Source organism: Mastigoproctus giganteus, chromosome 2 (genome assembly GCF_048544385.1).
Source record: "Mastigoproctus giganteus isolate SK-2022 chromosome 2, ASM4854438v1, whole genome shotgun sequence".
NCBI classification, from domain to species: Eukaryota; Metazoa; Arthropoda; class Arachnida; order Uropygi; family Thelyphonidae; genus Mastigoproctus; species Mastigoproctus giganteus.
This window is the reverse complement of record NC_143576.1, coordinates 138794809-138816143: the sequence shown is the minus strand read 5'-3', so window position 1 is coordinate 138816143 and position 21335 is coordinate 138794809. Positions and strand designations below refer to the sequence as shown.

General features: G+C 39.1%; 1 protein-coding gene across 2 annotated transcripts in view; it reads right to left on the bottom strand.

Moving 5' to 3' along the window:
- Positions 1-350: 350 nt before the first annotated feature.
- Positions 351-21335, bottom strand: part of LOC150089601 (uncharacterized) — a 152663-nt gene continuing 131678 nt past the window's right edge. For both annotated transcript variants that reach the window (XM_090368684.1, XM_090368685.1), the window contains exon 6: positions 351-505. In XM_090368684.1, the coding sequence (XP_090224810.1) occupies positions 356-505 (150 nt within the window). In that variant the 3' untranslated portion in view covers positions 351-355. The remainder of the gene's footprint in view (positions 506-21335) is intronic.

The window sequence follows — 21335 nt, the reverse complement described above, 5'->3', positions numbered from 1 at the left end:
GAGAAGAAAAAAGAAAAAAAAAAATTAAAATTTAGCTTTTTCTATGTATTAACCAGACTGGGCAGTAAATATACTTATAAAATAACTGAAACCTTGAACTATGATTGCCACAGTTATAACAAATAGCTTTTGCCCAGTATTTATATTTCAAAGTAGTGCTCCAAAGTTAATTTTGAACTATGATTAATATTTTTAGTAACAGACTGAAGTGTTTACAGCAAATGAATATATTAAGAAATCACAGATGATTACCCGAAATAAATCAATTAAAATTGTACATAAACCTATACACAAATACTGAATTTAGAATACAATCATTTTTGAAATAATTTAAAATACCATATCCATTTCCGATCTACAAATAAACAGGATGGAACTGCTTCAATGTGAGTCTTGTTCTGCAATTTGGGCAGAGTCGGTTTTTACGAATGGACTCCTGAAGACAAATATTGCAAAACAAATGTCCACAAACTGATGATACAAGCCACTTACCAAATTTTTCCATCTGTAAAAAAATATATGCATGAGTGACATTAAAATACATTTAATTCTAAGATATCAGAATTTAAATTTATTAAATTGTTTATGGGTTTCTAATGCACTAGGGTGCTATCTTACCAATAATGAAGGTTATACTTCAAATGATTTCATTTAACCAAATTACTAAGAAAGAGAAAGTTTTTTGAAATTTCACTTTAATGAATATCACTTACAATTATTTTAAAAGAACAAATGTTTGTATGAATAATATTATTTGTAATTTTCTTTATTTTTATTCAAGTACCTACATTTTTACAATCAACAAAATGATGACAACAATTGTACTACAAAGATAAGTATATTTTTGAACACAGTTTTTGAAAGTAAATTTTAGTTATAAGAAATACAATATAATATAAATTTTTAAAAAGCAACTTATTCGGAAATACAGTACACCAGATATAACTATCATTAATTTTAAGGTATTAATGGTTTTTTTTTTTAGTGTGCACACATAATACATTAACAGAAAATCAGTTTTTAGCATAATTCAAATTGTGGGATTTTAGATTGCAGAGTTTACAAGAATACTAATCATAACATGTTTCTATAAAAATGAATGCAATGCTTAGCAGAATTTTCAACCTCAAATATTCTGGGCATCCAGATTATCATCACTGAGATCCAGTGCCCACAAGCTACATTCCAGGCTATCATAGGAATAGTTTATCGTGAAGAAAAAGCGTGTTATGCTTACGCTTCTGTGCTACACTGGGCTTACTTAAAGACATTGTTTAACTGCACAGCACAAACAACAGAAGCACGTAACTGCGGTACAAACGACAAACAACTGTCTGAACCGCAGCCGGGAACCAGTTTGTTTGTGCAGAGTGAGTCATCATGGCCCAATGACCTCTGACACAATACATATGACCTTTGAGCCCGATCATCGTTTGATTTTTACACTTTTAAATTTTTTTAGAGCTATCCAGATTACAGAGGGTTTACTGTACTAACTCAGATGCTTGGTCACCTTGTAGCACTGCTTCTGCCTCCCTGTGGCAGGGCTGGAAACCTGGGTGATAAAGCAAACCCAAAGGAGCAAAGCATGAATTTTGACAACTTTCCCCCGATTCAGACAGCAAATTCAAATTCAATGGATTTGCACCAAACCGATGATGACAAAACCAAAGCAAGAGACTGAAGACAAACACTTCCAGAATAGAACATCCAAGTTTCCTGATCCTGTATTCCTTAACAAACCAGGCCATAGGCAATCTATCACCATTTCTCATTCAGAAATGTCTGGAAAATGTAGCAGTTTCCCCGAGAATGGTGAACTGTCTTAAATCTGGCGATTTATTGGTTGAGACCCCGAGCTGCAAACACTCAGAGTCCCTTCTCAAACTCACCACATTTGGTCGAATTCCAGTTAAGGTGTTTAGCACAATCTTTTTGTAATATTTCCACCTCTTCCTCTTATGCAACCTCCTTTCAACATATTAAAACTGATGAACATCATAAATTGAATTTTTCAACAAATGTCTCACTTCCGAAGAACCAGCCCTTTACTCTAGCTGAGTTCAAAGAATCCTTGAGCTAATCTCCAAATAGTGCAGAATGATGACAGCATTCACTACAGTATGCTGAAGCATCTATGTGAAGCTGATCTATGCATATAATTGCTCTTTTATAACCAAATCTTCTCAGAAAATGTATATCCTCTGTCATGGTATCATTCCTATATTTGTGCAATACCAAAACCAGGCAAAAATCCCTTTCTAGTTCAGAATTACAGACTGATATCATTGACAAGCTGTATGGCAAAATCTTTGAAAGGATGGTGCATAAGACTACTAAAACCTTTCTGATCACCAATATGACTTCTACAAAAACAGATCTAATTGTCAAAATTGAATCCAACATATGTAATGCCTTTGTCATGAGACATCTAGTGATGGTCAACCTAGATATTCAGAAAGCATGTGACACGGCTTGGTGTCATGGTATTATTAAAGATATACATCAGTTAGGGCTGAGAGGCTACCTTCCTGAAATAATTTAGAACTTTTTAAAGTTACACACCTTTCAAGTCTGACATCAAAACATGTTTCAGCATCTCACATTCAAAAGGAAGGTCCCACAGGGATCCACACTGAGTGCTACTCTATTTGTGATTCAGGTCAACAACATGCTGGAAAAACTTTTGAAGTATATATGTATGCAGATAACCTAACCATATCCTGCCAATCACAAAGTATGAATGCTATCAAAAGACAATTACAAATTGCTCTAGCCATAATAGAATCTGGGACCTTACACAACGGATACAGGAACTCCCTGACTTACATAAGGGTTGCGTTCTGTGGAACGCTACGTAAGTTGGGGAATTTCCTCCAGGCTTGTGCAGCACTCGCAACTGGGCTCGACAAACATGTAAATAGAATTATTTATTGTATTTATATTTATTCAATTTTTTATCTCATGCGCAGGAAAAATTACAAAAGCATGCAATTTAAAAAAAAATTTCAAAATTATAAAACTACAAAAAAAAGAGAGGAGATAGGCATGACGTCAGTAAGTTTTACCTCTCGAGCATTGTTGCCAGAATTGATGTCTTCAGCTGATAAGGGGTTGGCCACTCAACCTTACGAAAGAACATATTAATGGATGACTGGAAGGTGGCTTTTTTCTTTTCATCATAGATTTCTTTTTGATTTACCCCTCTAACTTTTAAGAATCATTCGCTATCAGAATCCATCTTCTCAAACCTCACCATTGCCGATGCAATTTCATGCAATGCCATTGCCATCTCTCTGGCAATGAAGCGTCTCGGCTGCTAATTTGGTTCTATCTTGAGCTTCTTCAACATTTTCTTCTTTCACTATTGCTGCCCTCAATTCAATATGTTATTTGTTAGATAATTCCATCTCTTCTTCCTCTATTAACTCCTCCATGTCTTTGGCATCAACCTCCAACTGAAGTAGCTCTGCAACCTTTACAATCTTATCTGTGACCTCTTCATATGATTCGTCTTTTTCGAATCCTTCGAAGCCTTCTATGTGCCATGCACATATTTTCTTCCATGCGCCATTTAAACAACTTTTAATAATTTCTGCCTAAGCCTTATTAATGTTTAAGATGGCGTGGTAAATATTGTAAGATTTCCAAAAGTCTCTTAACATAAAATGTTTCTCGTCTACTGCAGACAATGCCTGAGCAAATGTTGTGCATAAATAGTATGCTTTTAAATTTGAAATAATACCCTGATCCATAGGTTGGATGAGTTAAGTTGCGTTTGGTGGTAGAAATATGACTCTCACGTTCCAATTGAAATCATCTAGATGCTTAGGATGTCCAGGAACATTATCTGATAGAAGCAAAATCTTGAAAGGAATGTCGTTGTCTTTACAATATTTTTCAAACTTGGGAATGAAGCAGCATTTAAACCAATCCTCAAAGAGAGATATTGTTATACATGCTCTCTGGTTCAATCGGAAATGCAGGAGTAGGGTGGCTTTATTGGTGCCCTTAAATGCACGAAGAGTTCCAGAATGGTACATAAGCAGTGCTTTAATCTGTAATCTCCCGCTTCATTAGCCCCAAGCAAGAGCGTGGCACTATCTTTTGATGCCTTGAAACCTGGCAATATATATTCGATCCGGCATTTTTTTCCAATACAGAACAGTCTCATCAACGTTAAAAATTTGCTGCGTTGAATAGCCGCCTTCATGGATAATTTTTTCCAACACATCACAAAATTTCTCTGCAACTGCAGAATCGGCACTGGTGACTTCACCACATACTTTAATGTTGTGGAAACCAGCGTGATGCTTGAACCTATTAAACCACTTGCTGCTTGCCACGAATTTGCCTTGGGATTTGTTGTACTTATCCTTAATATCTTTATAACTACTTGTTGCTTTTGCTCGAATGGTCATTAGACCCAGGGGCACTCGCTTCTGAATCTGATTTTCCATCATATTATTAACAGCTGTTCCATCTTCCATATAGCACCTGAATGCTGTTTTGTGATCACTGTTGATCTTAAGTGCGTTGATCCTTTGACATGTTCTTTTATATACACACTATCCTTTAAAATAGTATTCACTGTTGAAGCAGCAAGATCTAATTCCATTGCAATAGATGACAAACTTTGTCCTGCTTCGTACTTCTTAATCATTTTCATCTTCATTTCTAAATGAATTTTGTTTCGTTTCCTGGCACTACCATCACTTTCAATTTTCGTTGGTCGCTTTCCCTTCATCATTGTAATAAGTAAATAGAAACAAAGACAAGTTTCTGAAATTTTGTTTTTTATATGATTGAAGATTTCAGTGAAGGGGGAACAACGCATTTCACCATAACAGTGTAAAAACCCACACAATTGCAGTTATCATTGTTACCGCAAATGCAATAAAAAATTACTAGCCCATTTATTATTAGATACACTAACAGAAAAGCCCAATAAATCGGAAAGTGCAAATTGTTTTTATTGTTTTTGTGTCGTGAACTCCAGAAACGTGCTTTAGAAAAATATCACAAAGGCGTTCAAAATTGATTCTTATAACGGGAACATACGATAATGATGAACGGGTAGTGCAATTTCCGTTATAAATAACGGAAATTGCACTTTTAGAGAAATAAATAGCTTAATAATATGGCAAAATTTTCAACTTCCAAGGACTTGGAATGAATTACAAAAAAAAAAAAAAAAAAACAGTGTTATTGGGTTCACATTACGATATTTTCACGATACTTCCACTTATTCCTGTGGAATGCAGAATACATTTCCACAAATTTTTTAAGTTTGCACCGACCGGCAAAAACTTGCGTAAAGTCGAATTTCTATAAGTTGAGTATTACTTAAGTTGGGGAGTTCCTGTACTGCATTGCTGAACAGAAATCCGCCAACACTGACTTCTGCAAACTATGGTCACTTCATCCTGATCCTGAGCTAAAGATAAATGACGTGCCAATCCTCTTGCTCCCACTGTTTGTCTTTCTCTTAGCCTGATAGTAGACAGGAAAATGAACTTTCAAACATGGCCTACCTTTGAACCACCTGCTTGAAGAAATTGAATATCCTCTGGTTCACTAAAAAGGCCTCTGGAATCAGGAACTCTGTAATTCATCTGTAATGCTACCAAATAACACTGACTCAAATCTGTAAAATGTCTTTATTATGATAAAATAAAATATATGTGCTGATTGTATAACTATATGTCAAAATATTAAAACAAAATAAATGTTGTATAACAAGCATAAAATTCAATAAAATATATAAAATTAAAAGCGATAAAAGTTGCTTAAAATCACTAGCACAGGAGCTTCCGCAGCAGTGGCCGCCTTCATCAGCTATAGTGGTTGCACGATGACTGACAATCTATCTTAACTGTTAAATTGGAAGAGGCTTTGCGTGCTGAACCTAATGCGCACAATGTCCTAATCCGAATCTCATTAGCTGTGACCTCGGGCAAATTGGCCACAGCTCTCTCTATACCCATTGCAATATCTGCTATGGGGGAGCCCACGAGGGATTAAACTGAAATTGGGGCCTAAATTTAATAACTGTATCTGTTCGTTTGTTAATTCCTTATCACTCAGGTTATGAATGAACTCACCTCCAGCGATTACATTACTTTCCCCTCTGGCTTCTTCTCTTAATCTATTATATTTATTCACTTGCCTTTGTCTATATTCATCAGAGATCCGGGTAGCTTTGGCCATCACTGTTCTGGATATCCGTGTCCAATGCACTAATTCCAAACATTCACTTAAACGCCAGGAACTCGTTTCTTTACACCTCCTGGTATACATCAAATCTTTATGTAACTTACCAATCCAGATACCCACAACTTTCCTCTGGTATATCATAGTAGCTCATTTTAGCCGACTGTCATGAAATGGTAACTTCACTCTAAAGCCATACAGAACTAAACCAGCCATTTTGCACCGATGCGCAAACCTCAGATGTTGTCTCTGCTTTGCTTCAGTAATACATAACTTCTGAAATTGTCAGATCTCCCGCAATACAGGTTGGCCATAAACCAAAAATAATTCATTGGAAAGGCCTCTGGAGTCAGGAACTCTGTAATTCACCTGCAATGCTACTAAATAACACTGACTCGAATCTGCAAAATGTCTTTATTATGATAAAATAAAATAAAATATATGCATGCTGATTGTATAACTATAGGTTAAAATATTAAAACAAAACAAAATAAATGTACAACAGACATAAAATTCAATAAAATAATTCAATAAGTTCCTGTAGTAGTGGTTTTAAACAACTTTTATCACTTTTAATTTTATATATTTTATTGAATTTTATGCTTGTTATACAACATTTATTTTGTTTTAATATTTTAACATATAGTTATACAATCAGCATGCATATATTTTATTTTATTTTATCATAATAAAGACATTTTGCAGATTCGAGTCAGTGTTATTTAGTAGCATTGCAGGTGAATTATCGTCTGGTGTGTGTGTCATTCATGTTAGGGCATTGATTGACATACCCTGAACCATCTTTATAGAGTTCTCATCAGGTCCAGCTTGGACTATGGCTGTTCAGTGTGTGACTCTGCAAGAAAAAGTACTTTATAATGATGAAACACCATCCAGCATAGTGCTCTGAGAGTTTCTCTATGGGCATTCAGAACCTTCCCAGTTCAGAGCCTTTACATCAAAGCCCATGAACCTCCCTTACATCTCCGCAGGAAAGCATTACTTCTGTTGTATGTCACAAAAATCCAGTCTTCCCTCTCACACTAGTTGGAGATGTCTGTACAATACTGAATTGGAGTCATTTTACAATAGTAAACCAAATGAAATCCAACCTGTTTCACTTAGACTTAAGGAACTGGCTCGATTGTGGAATATAGAAATTTGGAATATATTCCTGGACATGACACCACCTTGGACAAATATCCCTGCAATTTATGATGACTATTTTTAAAAGTGAGGAAAGAACACCTTGCATCTCTCCAATATCACACAGTTACATGAACTCACTTTCACTCTCACGAACTCATTCGACTACAGGAATCTTCCCTTCATTCACCACTTCTGTCTCATTACCAACAGAATGCAGTATCTTCCCTGCTGAGCTTTACGCTAAGATCTGGATCACATTACTGAACTTTTAATTATGCCTGCTTTAATAAACACCGACTTACTCAGGTGCTGTCTCTGCTATAAGCAGTAATACCAGTAACAAAACAAATGCATTCTAAGTTAATTGCTTGTTGAGCCAAATCAAACTGACATTCTGCTCGATCCCAGGACATGCTGGAATAATAGGAAACAAAAGAGCAGCTCCTGCAGCCAAACAACCAGATACTACTATTTCACATCCTTTTCAAGTTCCATATACCGATTACAAACACCATATATAAAACAGGTATATATTGAACTAAATTTTTTTTAGGAAACAAACGCACACAGGGAAATTCCTACACTTTACATCGCACCACCCCCTTAGCACAAAAAAGTCCGTCCTGTATAACCAAATCCACAATGCCATCAAATACAGCACTTCACAAGACGACCTGTCCAACAAGTTACAATATCTCACAAAAAAATTCATAGCCAGGAAATACCCATAGCACTTAATTCAACACACTATTTCCATCGTAAAAAATAATATTAATAATCCTATAAAACATATCACAAATAACAAAATACGTCTCATTCTTCCTTACCATAATAATCTTGCAGGACAATTTCGGCGAATATTTGGAGGCACAGATATCACACTTATTTTTTCTACTTATAATAAACTTGAATCACTTTTCAATAAATATAAAGAAACACATAAATATTCAACAAGCGAAATGAATAATATTATTTACGTAATTAGATGTCAACAAAATTGTAACGCCTGTTACATTGGCAGTACTACAACCAAATTCAGTTTAACCCAGTCATCTAATACAAGAGCTTATTACCACTATAAAAGCTTCAAAACGGGATAATCCAGCACTGAACTTACTTTACACTCACACTCCAACAACCATACCCCCCTAGTTGATTCAGCTATTACCATATTAAAATTAAAATTAAAAAAACAGCTAAAAATTTTGCAATACGAAGCCCTCATGATAGAATGGTTCTGCCACCACTCCGATCTAAACATTTTAAATGCGAAACTCCCCTTCAATCTTTCTCCGGTCTGGAATCGCACCAATTTGAGATTCCCGCAAGTGACAAAGTGCATCACGGGATTACAAAATTCTTCTTAAATACAGTACGCTTTCACTTAACTTGCCAACTGAAGACGTTCTAACGAAAGTCCACCGTTACGACTATTGTCTTATTCACTATTTAGTATTTCAACTTTAATCAACTTCATGACAACCAAGGACGGAGTTAGCGCACTTCTACTTCCTTGCGCATATTTTTAATCCCGTTTCCATTATAATTACCACTTATTAATCCCCTTAATTTTTAAGAAAAACCAATCACCTTAAAATTAGCCAATCTCTTCAAAACTATAACAATTGCAGATCAACCTAGGTGAGTACTGGAAAATTAAGCCTTTGCTATTTTTGAATTTAAACACATTATCTGTAAAGCATGTTATAATAGCTGGTCACTAATCTGGAGAGGTTATCCAGGAAACAAACTTCACCAAATAAAACCAGAGCCAAAGCTGTGGCTCTCCAGCTTCTGCAAAAGCAGGTTGTTGTTGTTTTGGTGTTTATTGGCGCATTGACAACGGAGATCATAGTGCGCATGCAAAAGCAGGCAAGAAGAAATAATTTTAGGAAGTCTAAAGATTGGGCATACTTACCTCACCGACCTGTATCTATTAATGAATGACAGCGCTCCCGAAAGCACATCATGTCATGTACAACTTACTGGTTGTCATTTATTAGTGGACTGTCCCTCCCTTCTCAATATCTGCTCAAACACCTTTAAATCATTTGCTAATGCACAGTCATCACTAACATTATTTTGCAGATTCTTGGAGATGATCCTAATAAGAAAGAACTGTTTACTTTCCTAAATCATATAGGAATATATCATAAAATATAATAGTTATTCCAAAAAAGTTAGTATTTCATATTAACCATTAGAAAGACACGAAATTGCCCTGGCAGCCTACGTGTCGTTAAATTCAACTACAATAACATCACCACTTCGGAAGCGAACTGACCGAATCATCACACCCAAGTAATGGCTAAATTTCTAGAGCAGAAGTGTCGTGGATTCTGGAGAAATGCAAAAGACTTCAAGACGCTCCTGCAAAAGTATGAATCAGCCTGCTTTTGCATAGGGAGACTTCTCTAAAGGCAACTGGTGATCCTGCTCATGGAGGAATCGCTTTCCTTGTAGGAAATCAGACTTCAAATCAGCCTTTGCTACTTACAACCAGGCCCCAGGTGCCAAGCGATTGTGACCGAGTGACTTCTCTGTGCTTAAAGTGCGATTTTCCAAAAAGTGATTCATAGTTCTTTTATGTTCCTGTCCTTAAAAGAATTTATTTATTTAATAACAGCTCTTGTTAAAAAAGTACTTTACAGAGCAAGAAAGGAAAGCCACCTTTCTTTATTTCTTATATATTTATTACTAACACCCCCCCTTGACGTAGGCACCTGTACATGGTGAAAGGACCTCCCAGTGATATTGCTGGTTTTCCAGATTAGCATCATTGGGATCTAATGCCCATACCTTGGTTCCAGGGTTACATCGTTGGACTCCGGCATGTGCAGCTGTGCGCCGTGGAATTCAGAAAGGAGGATCCTGGTGGTTGAGGGGGCTAAGCCTTGATACACCACTTTGGCCCCTGCTTCGACAAGACAGGTGGTCCCAGACTGGCCCAACTGGGTTCAATCGGCGCGTGGTTCTTACTGCTAGGGTCAACTGCATTCCAATAAGTCTCCCTCCCTTTGGTCCTGGGATGGGATCAAGACTTATTGGAAACGTGGGTATGGTGCTCCTAAGCGAACTTGGCATTCCATTCGTATACACAGTACCTGCTAGTTCACGAGTGGGCGTCCCCTCATAGGGCTCTCTGGTGGGTGAGGCATTTAGGGCATCGGAAATTATCTTACTCATATGAGTAATTTAAATTCTATTTCTTCTGGGGCCCCAACAAGGCCCCTACCTAATCGAGATGAAAACACAGAAAACACCTCCGTAAAAAGAGCCAGAACTGAGGATACACCACCATCAGTGACACCTCTCTCTTCCTCATTCTCCATTCCATCAGAGAGCAGTCAAATGGGAAAATGTCACCCTTCTTTATCCAGAAAGGATTAGAAAGGTTGGCAGGATCACCTAAATCTGTAAAACGACTGCGTTCTGACGACCTTTTGGTTGAAGCTACAAATAAGAAACAGGCCGAAAAAAACCTGAAAGCTACATCAATAGGGGGAATACCTATTAACATAACCCCCCAACAAAACTTTGAACTCTTCACGAGGTGTCATTTCAGAGTGGGACCTTCTTCATGTCTCTGAAGAAGAGATCTGCTTTGAATTGAAAGAACAAGGAGTGACGGATGTCAAAAGAATATCAATGCAAAAGGACGGGAATCTTATCCCTACCCGAGTTCTCATCCTAACGTTTAATACCCCACGGCCTGCAAGTTCCATCAAGGCAGGGTACTTAAATTGCCCAGTGAGGATTTATATTCCAAACCCACTGAGGTGTTTTAAATGCCAAAAATACGGCCACACACAAACAGCTTGTCGTGGTAACACTGCCTGTGCTCAATGTGATGCGAAAGACCACGAGAGCAAGGAATATTCAGCTTCCAAACCGATCTGTGTAAATTGCCAACAAGAGCATCCTGTCTACTCCAGAGCATGCCAGCTGTGGAAGGATGAAAAAGAGATCCAAAAACTGAAAACACAGCTGAATATCTCCTACCCAGAGGCTAGAAAACGCATACAATCAATAAATAGCAGGAAGCCTTCATATGCTCAGAAGGTTTCTGTGAAGTGCACTATCGGTACACAAATGGAGATGACTGTACCACCAAGAGAATCATTCACTCCGATTGCAGGCTATTTATTGAGTTCACAAAAGCCTACCAAAAAAACACATTCAGCTGCCACTCCTATATCTGTACCTCCTAGTGCTTCACCACTAGGAGGTACAGATATAGGAGTGGCAGCCAAAACCAAGTGGTAAAGAAGAGCAACCAATAATAACAGAAACAATGGATGTAGAGGGACAAGGAGGTACTGGATGAATCAGCCTTGGAACTCTTTGCGGAGGAAGAAATGGACACCGGACAGCGTCCATACTTCCCCAAAAGAGACAAACACAAGACTGACAAAAGTAAGCCCTCGGCACCTCAGAAGCCACCTGATGGACCCACCAAGCCAAAATAATGGTTAAATTCCTACAATGGAATTGTCGTGGATTCCGGCGAAATACCGATGACATCAAGGCCTTCCTGCAAAAGCACGAGCCAGTTTGCTTTTCCTTGCAGGAGACTTGTCTAAAGGCAAATGATGATCCCACTATGCATAACATCTCAATTTTTTGTAAGGACAGAATTGCAGATGGTCCTGCTCATGGAGGAGTCGCTATCCTTGTGGGCAACCAGACCCCGGTTCAGCCCTTGCTAATTACAATCAGCATAGAGGCTGTTGCAATTCGCCTTACAGTGGAATTTTTATTAACTGTGTGCTCTATTTATTTGCCACCTGGGACTGATATCTCCCAGGAAGACCTTGATGATCTTGTAATGCAGTTGCCTTCCCCTTTCTTACTTCTTGGGGATTTCAATGGACATAATACCCTGTGGGGTAGTGCTAGCATCAGTGGAAAGTGAGAGTCATAGAGCTTATGCTAAATGACAATGATCCCTTCTAAATATTGGAACAAACACCTTCTTCCACATGCCTACCCGTTCGTTTTCTGTCATTGACCTATCTATATGCTCCCCTGCTCTTCTCCCTTCACTCACTTGGAAAGTGGAGGAGAACCCATATGGAAGTGATCACTTCCATGTGATAACCTGCTTACACACTGGGAGACCATGTCTGCCTTTTAGGTTACCACAGTGGAAGTTTGATCAAGCTGACTGGAGTGCCTTTCAACACCTGGCAAATTTTTACATCTCTGCAGTCGGGAGCCTATCAATGATGCAGTCACGTACATAACAGCTGCAACTGTTACGTATGTGACTGCATGCAGCTGCAACTACAATTCGAAAAACGTCCACCCAGTTTCCTCCGTTTCCAAAACCATGGTGGAATCCAGAATGCACAGCAGCCAAAAAAGGCTCAAAACAAAGCCTGGAGGATATTTTGATGATATCCTATCATGGTCAATCTATTAGCCTTTAAACATGCACGAGCTAAAGCACACTACATCCACCGGCAGAGTCAAAAGGAATCGTGGATCAGTTTCACATCATCCCTCACCCAGACGACCAAGCCCTAAGGTGGTCTGGGAAAAAATCTGGAAAATGAAGGGGAAATACACAGCACACCCCTCATCGGTCCTGGAATATAATGGATGTGCTACTGCAGACTCTACTGCAATAGCCAATGCTCTTGGGGAAACATTTTCTAACATCTCTGCAACATTATCTTATTCCCCAGAGTTTCTGGTCTTAAAGCATAACACTGAAAAACAGGCCCTTAAGTTCACATCGAAGCGTTCCCACCCATATAATGGGCCATTTATTATCCACTAGCTGAAAACAGCACTTGCCCGTACAAAGGCTACCGCAGTTTGACCAAACAACATCCATTATGAAATTATCAAATATCTTTCACCAGAATCCATGGACCTTCTGCTCTTCCTGTACAACAGAATCTTTCTCGAAGAGCATTTTCCGGATACCTGGAGCAAAGCAACTATTCTTGCTTTTGCCAAGCCGGGAAAGAATCCTAAATCTAAGAAAAACTATCGTCCTATTGCTCTGACTAGCTGTCTGTGCAAAATATTGGAGAGAACGGTCAATGTTAGTCTCTTATGGTATTTAGAATCGAATGACCTTCTCTCCCGCTTTCAGTGTGGCTTCCGAAGAAACAGGTCCACACTGGACCACTTAATTAGACTGGAAACATCTATCCGAGATGCTTTCCTAAAAGGAGAACACTTGGTGTCCATCTTCTTTGACATGGAAAAAGCGTACGAAACAACTTGGAGATTTGGTATTTTAAAAGACCTTTACAACCTTGGTCTAAGAGGTCACCTTCCCGTTTTTATTAAAATTTTTTTATCCTGCCGTTATTTCCAAGTTAGTGTAGGATCCACCCTTTCCCCACCCTTTTGCCAAGAGGAGGGGGTACCACAAAGATCTGTTTTAAGTGTCACGCTTTTTTGCCATTAAAATAAATTCTCTTTCCAAACAACTTCCTCCAACTATAAACAGTGCACTCTACGTCGATGACTTCAACATATTTTCTCAATCATGCAATATGAGGGTTATTGAGAGACAACTGCAACAAGCTATTGCCCATCTTAACTCCTAGGCCACGGCCAATGGTTTTAGGTTCTCACTGGAGAAGACAGTTTGCATCCATTTTTGTCGCAAACGTAACCTCCACCCTGAGCCTGAATTACGACTTGGACAAAGCACCATTCCAGTTGTATCAGAGATGAAATTCTTGGGACTCGTTTTTGACAAAAAGCTGACATTTGTCAAACACACATCAGCTATGCACAAAGTGCACGAGAGGGCTTAACATTCTCCGTTCTCTCTCTTTGCAGCTTAACATTCTCTGCTCTCTCTCTTTGCCACGGAGTAGAGTGCATGGGTCTGCACCCTCTTGGGGTGCAGACCGATGCACTCTACTCAGTCTATACCATGAACTTGTACGCTCAAAATTAGATTATGGGTCTCAGGTGCATCTTCCAGAAATAGCGCTGTTCATTGGCTTGACCCCATCCATCATCAAGCCATTCGTATTGCTACGAGTGCATTCAGAACATCGCTTATCCAAAGTCTGTACGTCGAAGCAAATGAACTACTCTTGTCGCTTCGACTAAGGCAGTTGTCTCTACAATATGCCTTCAAGCTGAATGCCAGACCACCTCACGTGGACATCCATTTTTGAGCCACGATGGGAAAATCTTTATAACACACAACGGACTGCCAATCGCCCATTCGTGTTCAACAGCTATTCAATGAGCTTAACAGCTCGGTAAACAAGGTTGCTCGATCACCAAAGCATCCCCTTCCACTCTGGCATGCGCAAACACCAGCATGTGACTTCTCGCTTAAGATTGCGACAAAATCTAATACTCCATCTTCTGTCTACCTTCAGCTCTATTCACAACACCGTGCAGAACATTCTGACTTCTTACCAGTTTACACAGACAGCTCGAAGTCAGAATCGCATATGGGATCTGCTGCTATTTTTTCAAATAATACCATATCAGAGCAGATACCCCTTGACTGCAGCATTTACACTGTAGAGCTGCATGCTATAGAGTTAGCTCTGGATCACATAAGAAAACACCGATACCAATGGTGTATTACATATGCCAATTCAATGAGTGCACTACAGGCTTTATCAGCGGTGTCACACACTAATCACCGAACCCTGTCCCAAATTCAGCAGATCATATACCGTATTTCCCCATGTATAAGACGCACCTTAATTTTGAGGCCCGAAATTTGAAACAAAATGTATTATATAAAGTTATTGAACTCAAGTTTTATTCATCATAAAATTCATACAACTCATCACTGTCAAAACTCCCATCCATTAGCTTGTCCTCATCTGTGTCTGATGACGAATCACTGTCTTCATATATTGCCTCGTCCTCAGTTCCATCTATGGCATTTGAAATGCCACACTTCTTAAATGACTTGACAACGATCTCAATCTTCATATTATCCCAGGATCTTTTCACCAAGGTACAAACTTCTCCTATAGTTGGTTTCTTCACTCTTCCTGCTGGTGTCAAATTGTCCCCAGAAGACTTCATCCTTGGTTCCATTCGTCTCTCATGGCAGGTTTGAAGGGTTTGTTAATGCTGACATCAAGTGGTTGGAGCTGGGATGTCAAGCCTCCAGTTATGACGGCATGTTTTGTTTTTTGCTCTGCAGCAATCTTCTTGGTATTTTTTTGTTATGTGTGCCCTGAACTGATCAAGCACCAATAGGGCAGGTTTGCGTAAGAGCCCACCTGGTCTCCTGCTTCAAACTTTCTCAAACCAGATCTTCAACCCATCCTGATCCATCCAACCCTTGTCATGAACATGGACAATCACTCCTCAAGGAATGTCTTCTTTTGGCATTGTTTTGCATTTGAAAATCAGCATAGGAGGCAGCTTGGTTCCATCGGCACAACAAGCTAGAACAACTGTATAAAGGCTATTTTCATATTCACTTGTCTTCACAGTTAGTTTTAACCCCCTTCTTATCAACAGTTCTGTTACTTGGGACATCGAATTAAAGGGGGACTTTGTCCATATTTGCAATCTGTCCCAACTCAAACTGATGTGTCTTCCGACATTGAATGACAAAACGATGAAATTCAAGGACCTTCTGCTCATAGCTTTCAGGCATCTTTTGGGCAAGCCTGGTGCGTGTACGCATGCTTAGTCCATTCCGTTTCATGAACCTGAAGCCCCAATTGTGTCCTCCTTTGAAATCAGTAACTTCTTTTTCATCAGCACATGCTGAACCATCTTTGTGGACACAGGAATTCCAATTTCCCTTTGCTCCTCAATCCATATCTTCAATTCCCTTTCTAAATCAGACCATTTTGATGACTTGCCTCTCATGGCCTTCTTCTGCCGTGGCGTTTTCAGTAGGGTTTCTTCTTCCTGTAGCCAGTCTCGGATTGTTTTCTCAGTTGGAGGAGGACCAAACTTGCATTCAGCAGCATGATTTCCATTCACTTTTGCAAACTGGATCACTTTTAACTTGAATTCAGCACTGTACGAAAATCTTTTCTGGGCCATTTCAGGGCAGAACGTGGCAAAACGTAACCTAATATACCGGTAACAAGTGTGAAACAATGAGCGCAAAGACAACAAGCACGAAAAAGTGGGAAATGCAAGTAAAAAAAAATCTACAACCACTGTATAAGATGCACCCAGTTTTTAGACCCCAAATTTTTGGAAAAAAGGTGCGTCTTATACATGGGGAAATACGGTACATCCTCTATGTAGGTGGATTCGATATTCGCTTCTGCTGGATTCCCAGTGACATCGGGATTAGAGGAAATGATTTGGCTGACACTGCAGCCAAATCGGCAGCCCTGACGAATAATCTTGATCTGTTAGTTCCCTATACAGACTACAGGCAAGTGATCTGTAGTAACTTACAATCTCAGTGGCATCGCCTAGTTACTACAAACAAACTATGTTGAATTAAGCCTGTGATCCATCCTCGGCGATCCCAGCTTAAGCAGGGATCGCAAAGAGGAAGTTGTTCTTACTCGGCTCCGCATAGGACACTCATCTGACACACTCCTTTCTGCTGAGGGCTGATGACCCTCCTATGTGCGAGCAATGCGACACCATTTTATCTGTTCAAAATATTTTATGTGATTGTACCAGTTTTAGAAATGCTCGTTTTACCGCTTTTACCCATCTGACTGAGCCATATACACTCAGTCAAATTTTAAATGACAATGTGTTAGCAGTTTTTAAATTTTTAAAATTTGTTAATACAGTCAGTCCTCGTATAGCACAATAGTTCTGTTCCTAGAAACCCTCGTGCAATGCAAAATCGTGCAATACAAACAACAGGCCCTATGGGAAAAACAGGGTTAGGAGCCGGCCACACCAGATTGAACACACATTTGTAACCAAAATATTACCAAACCCAATAAATAATCGTAATAAAATGCTTACGTATTTTATTACGACTATTACATAATAAAATATTGCTAATGCTTTTGCTTCTATCGTAAGCAAACTTGTTTTTTGTTTGATTTTCTATCCAAACAGATGACAGCCGTTCCATCTCTTTGTGTCTTAATCTAATGGATTTTAATTACACTTTGAGTTGTTTCTGCTATGAAAGTTGTTTTTATTTTCTCTGCATTCTTTGTAATTCTCAATGTTGCCTCATTTAGGTCTGTAGCACGTGCAATATCACATGGTCTTTCATTCTGCTCAAAGTGTTTCACAATTTCATATTTTTTTTCTATCGACAGAGGTGGACTGGCCATAAGCCTTACCAGGGAAACCCCGGTGGGCCGGAGGCCGGTGTGATTTTGTCCATAAACCATAGTATGAGGCCACTACAAATTTTCCCGGGTAAGAATTTTTGACCCAGTCCGCCTCTGTTTATCAATATTGCTTTTCATTTTCTCTGTGAATCTTCACGAGGACGCTTCCTTTTCACACCTTTTAAGTATTTTACTCATTTTTAGGGAATAAAGCACAATTACAAAAGAAGGAGGCATGCTTGATACACATAAACAAAGCTGCGCGCGTGTAGCAACTGAATAAACAACACCGTAAAGGCAGAGATACACTATTAACACCTCACATTTTACTCAAGCACATTTCTAGGGGTTACTACCATAAAACAAAAACAATTTCCATTTACGTTTCTGCTAGTGGAATCTGTTATAAACTGGTAGTAAACTCGATCTAATTGCATTGCGATTATACCGATAGCTGGAATTGTTGGTTTTTACGTTATTATGGTGAAATGTGTTTCCCCTTCACTGATATAAAACACATAAATACATTTTCAGAATCTTCTCTTCATTCCTCTCGTGTTGCGTTCAGTTGGGGTGATTCCGTGTTCGACTGCCATTTCTTGTAAACACAAAGGCGAATCGTGCATAAGCGAATTCGGTTCGTGTTATATAAGATATCGTTCCCCTATTTATAAATCGTGTATGATCGAATTCGTGTAGTGTAAACACGTGTTATACGAGGACTGACTGTATATATACACTCATATGAAATATACAATTTGCTTTTATCATCGTATTGATTTTATTTATTGATATGCCTTTATATATATATACATTTTCGATGAAGTAACCTTTTTAAAAGGTTACCAATCTCGTGTTACTTGAATTTTCACCTTTTCATGGCACACTATAACCTTGCTGTTTTTGTGCAACAAAATTCCAAATCAAATCAAATTACTAACACGTACTACTTCTCGCTTGGTCACACCAGGCACACTCCTGCCTCTCCGTGGCGGGGCCGGAAATCTTGGCAGAACAGTTAATCTGCCAAGGGCCAAAAGGAGAAATTATGGAACACAGTAAGTTTCCTCCTCTATGTCAGGCCGACAAGCTCTTGGCCTAACATAGAAAATGAACATTACATATCTCAACCCAAGAGGTTTAAGACCAACTCCTCAGACAGATTTTCCTACATTTCTCAAATACACTCTCTTACAGATCAGCCTCTCACCAAATTGTCTCCATTTCTTATCCAGAAACACCTCGAATGTCTTGCAGGATCTCCTAAAACAGTCAAGCGACTGCAATCAGGGGACCTACTGGTAGAAACAATCAGCAAGAAACATTCGGAGCATCTACTGAAAGTTACAAATTTTGCTGGAATTTTAGTTGTTTGGTTTTTAGGAGCATTAGCAACTAAGGCCATATTGCTCCGGGAATATGCAGTGGTCATTCCCTGACCTTTCCACATCCTCCGTATTTGGTGGTGATGGGCTCGAACCCCGGTCTAATCAAGAAGCGTGTGCTACGCACTGCTGCTCCTTCCCACCTGGCTACGGAGGCGCCATTGGAATTTTAGTAAAAGTTTCTACCCATGGTACCCTAAACACGTCTAAGGGTGTTATATCCAGCTGGGACCTATTGAATGTCTCGGAGGAGGAGATAAGTCAAGAACTTCGGGAGCAAAATGTAATTGCAGTAAAAAGAATAATGATTAAAAAGGACAATACACTAGTACCTACAAGAAATATTATACACACTTTTAATACCCCAAACCTACCTTCTTCCATAAAAGCAGGTTATCTTCTTTGCCGCATTCGACCCTACATATCTAATCCATTGAGATGTTATAAGTGCCAAAAATATGGCCACTCTCAAACGGCATGCAGAGGAAACCCAGTTTGTTCCAAATGTGGGTCCTCTGATCACACTCAAAGTGATTGTTCGGCAACAGAAATGTCCTGCCCTAACTGTAAAGGCAACCATCCTGCTTATTCTAGAACATGCAACAAATGTTGTTGTTGTTATTTGGTTTTTAGGAGCATTAGCAACTAAGGCCATATTGCTCCGTGGATATGCGTTGCTCATTCCCTGACCTTTCCGCATCCTCTGTATTTGGTGGTCAAGGGCTCGAACCCGGGTGTAATCAAGTGTGCGCTACGCACTGCTGCTCCTGCCCACCTGGCTACAGAGATGCCATGTAACAAATGGAAAACTGAAAAGAAAATTGTAAAATACAAGATTGAAAATAAAGTAAGCTTACAAGAAGGAAATTAATTGCTCCCAGTATTACTAAACGTACATACTCCAGTGTGGTGCAAAAATATATCAATCAGTGGCTACCCAAACTGATGTTACAGTCCCCTCTTACACTTCAATCTCTGACTGGGCTCGGACTGTTCTCTCTCAGCAACAGTTCAGTATCCCCAAGCACCACTTGAACCAGGCAAGCAATACTGCTCTTACAGTACCTACGAAATCTCCTCCAATGATTGCTGCTACATCAAATAACTGAGGCTCAAACATAAAAATGAATATTCAGGACACATCCATGGATACAATTGACTCATCCACTGATCAGCCATTTTTCCCCAAAAAAGAAAAACCGAAGCCTGAACGCCATAAACAAGCCACATCAAAAAAATAGTCAGATACAGCTTCTTCTATTAAACACCAATAATGCCTTATATTCTACAATGGAATTGTAGAGGATTTCATAGCAACCTTAACAATATTCAAGATTTAATCATCCGCTACTCGCCAGTTGGTTTTTGTCTACAGGAAACATATCTAACTCCTCAAATTTCTACTACCATAAAGAACTATTCTATCTATCGACAAGATCATAATACTTCAAATGCTGCCCGTGGAGGTGTGGATATCTTGGTTAGCTCAAAGATCCCAACCAAGCAAACTGTTCTACAAACTGAAACTGAAGTTGTTGCCGTACGTCTGATAGCCTAGATTGCGTTAACACTAGTATCAATCTATCTCCCTTCTCTTAAAACCTACTAATGCAGTTACCTTCATCTGTCTGTCCCTTGGGAGATTTCAATAGCCACCACCCTTAATGGGGATCGACTAAATTAGATAAGCATGGTCGACTAATTGAAACATTTCTAGATAAGCAAAACCTTACCGTTCTTAATACAAGTCTACCCACTTACGTACAATTACTAGCTGGACAAATGTCTGCAATCGATCTCTCAATATGGTCTCCGATGCTGTTTCCAATCATGGAATGGTCTGTCATGGACAACCCCATGGGCAGTGACCATTTTCCGATTATTTGTGATCTGCTCATTGCACAACCACAAGTAGCCCAACCCTGCAGGAAATGGAAGTTATCTCAAGCCAACTGGGTCAAAATTTCGGTCAGCTGTCACCCTGGATGAGAAATTTATATGAGCATAATTAATAGATGAAGCCACAGATTACTATCACTTCACACCTACTATGTGCAGCTAAATGTTCAATTCCATTATCGAACCCCCAGTCCTGACAGCACCTTAACTATTGGTGGAATGAAGAATGCACAAATGCAAAGAAGTTAAAAAATAAAGCATGGAATTTATTTCGCAGATCCCGAACCACAGCTAATCTTATTAACTACAAGAAGTTAAGGGCAAAAGAAAGTCTCATTCAAAGACAAGCCAAGAATTCAGTTTGCATCTACCATAAATAGAAACACTAACTCCAGCTTAATATGGAAGAAAATCAGGCAGATTTTGGACAAATTTCCAACCACACCTTCACCAATTCTTT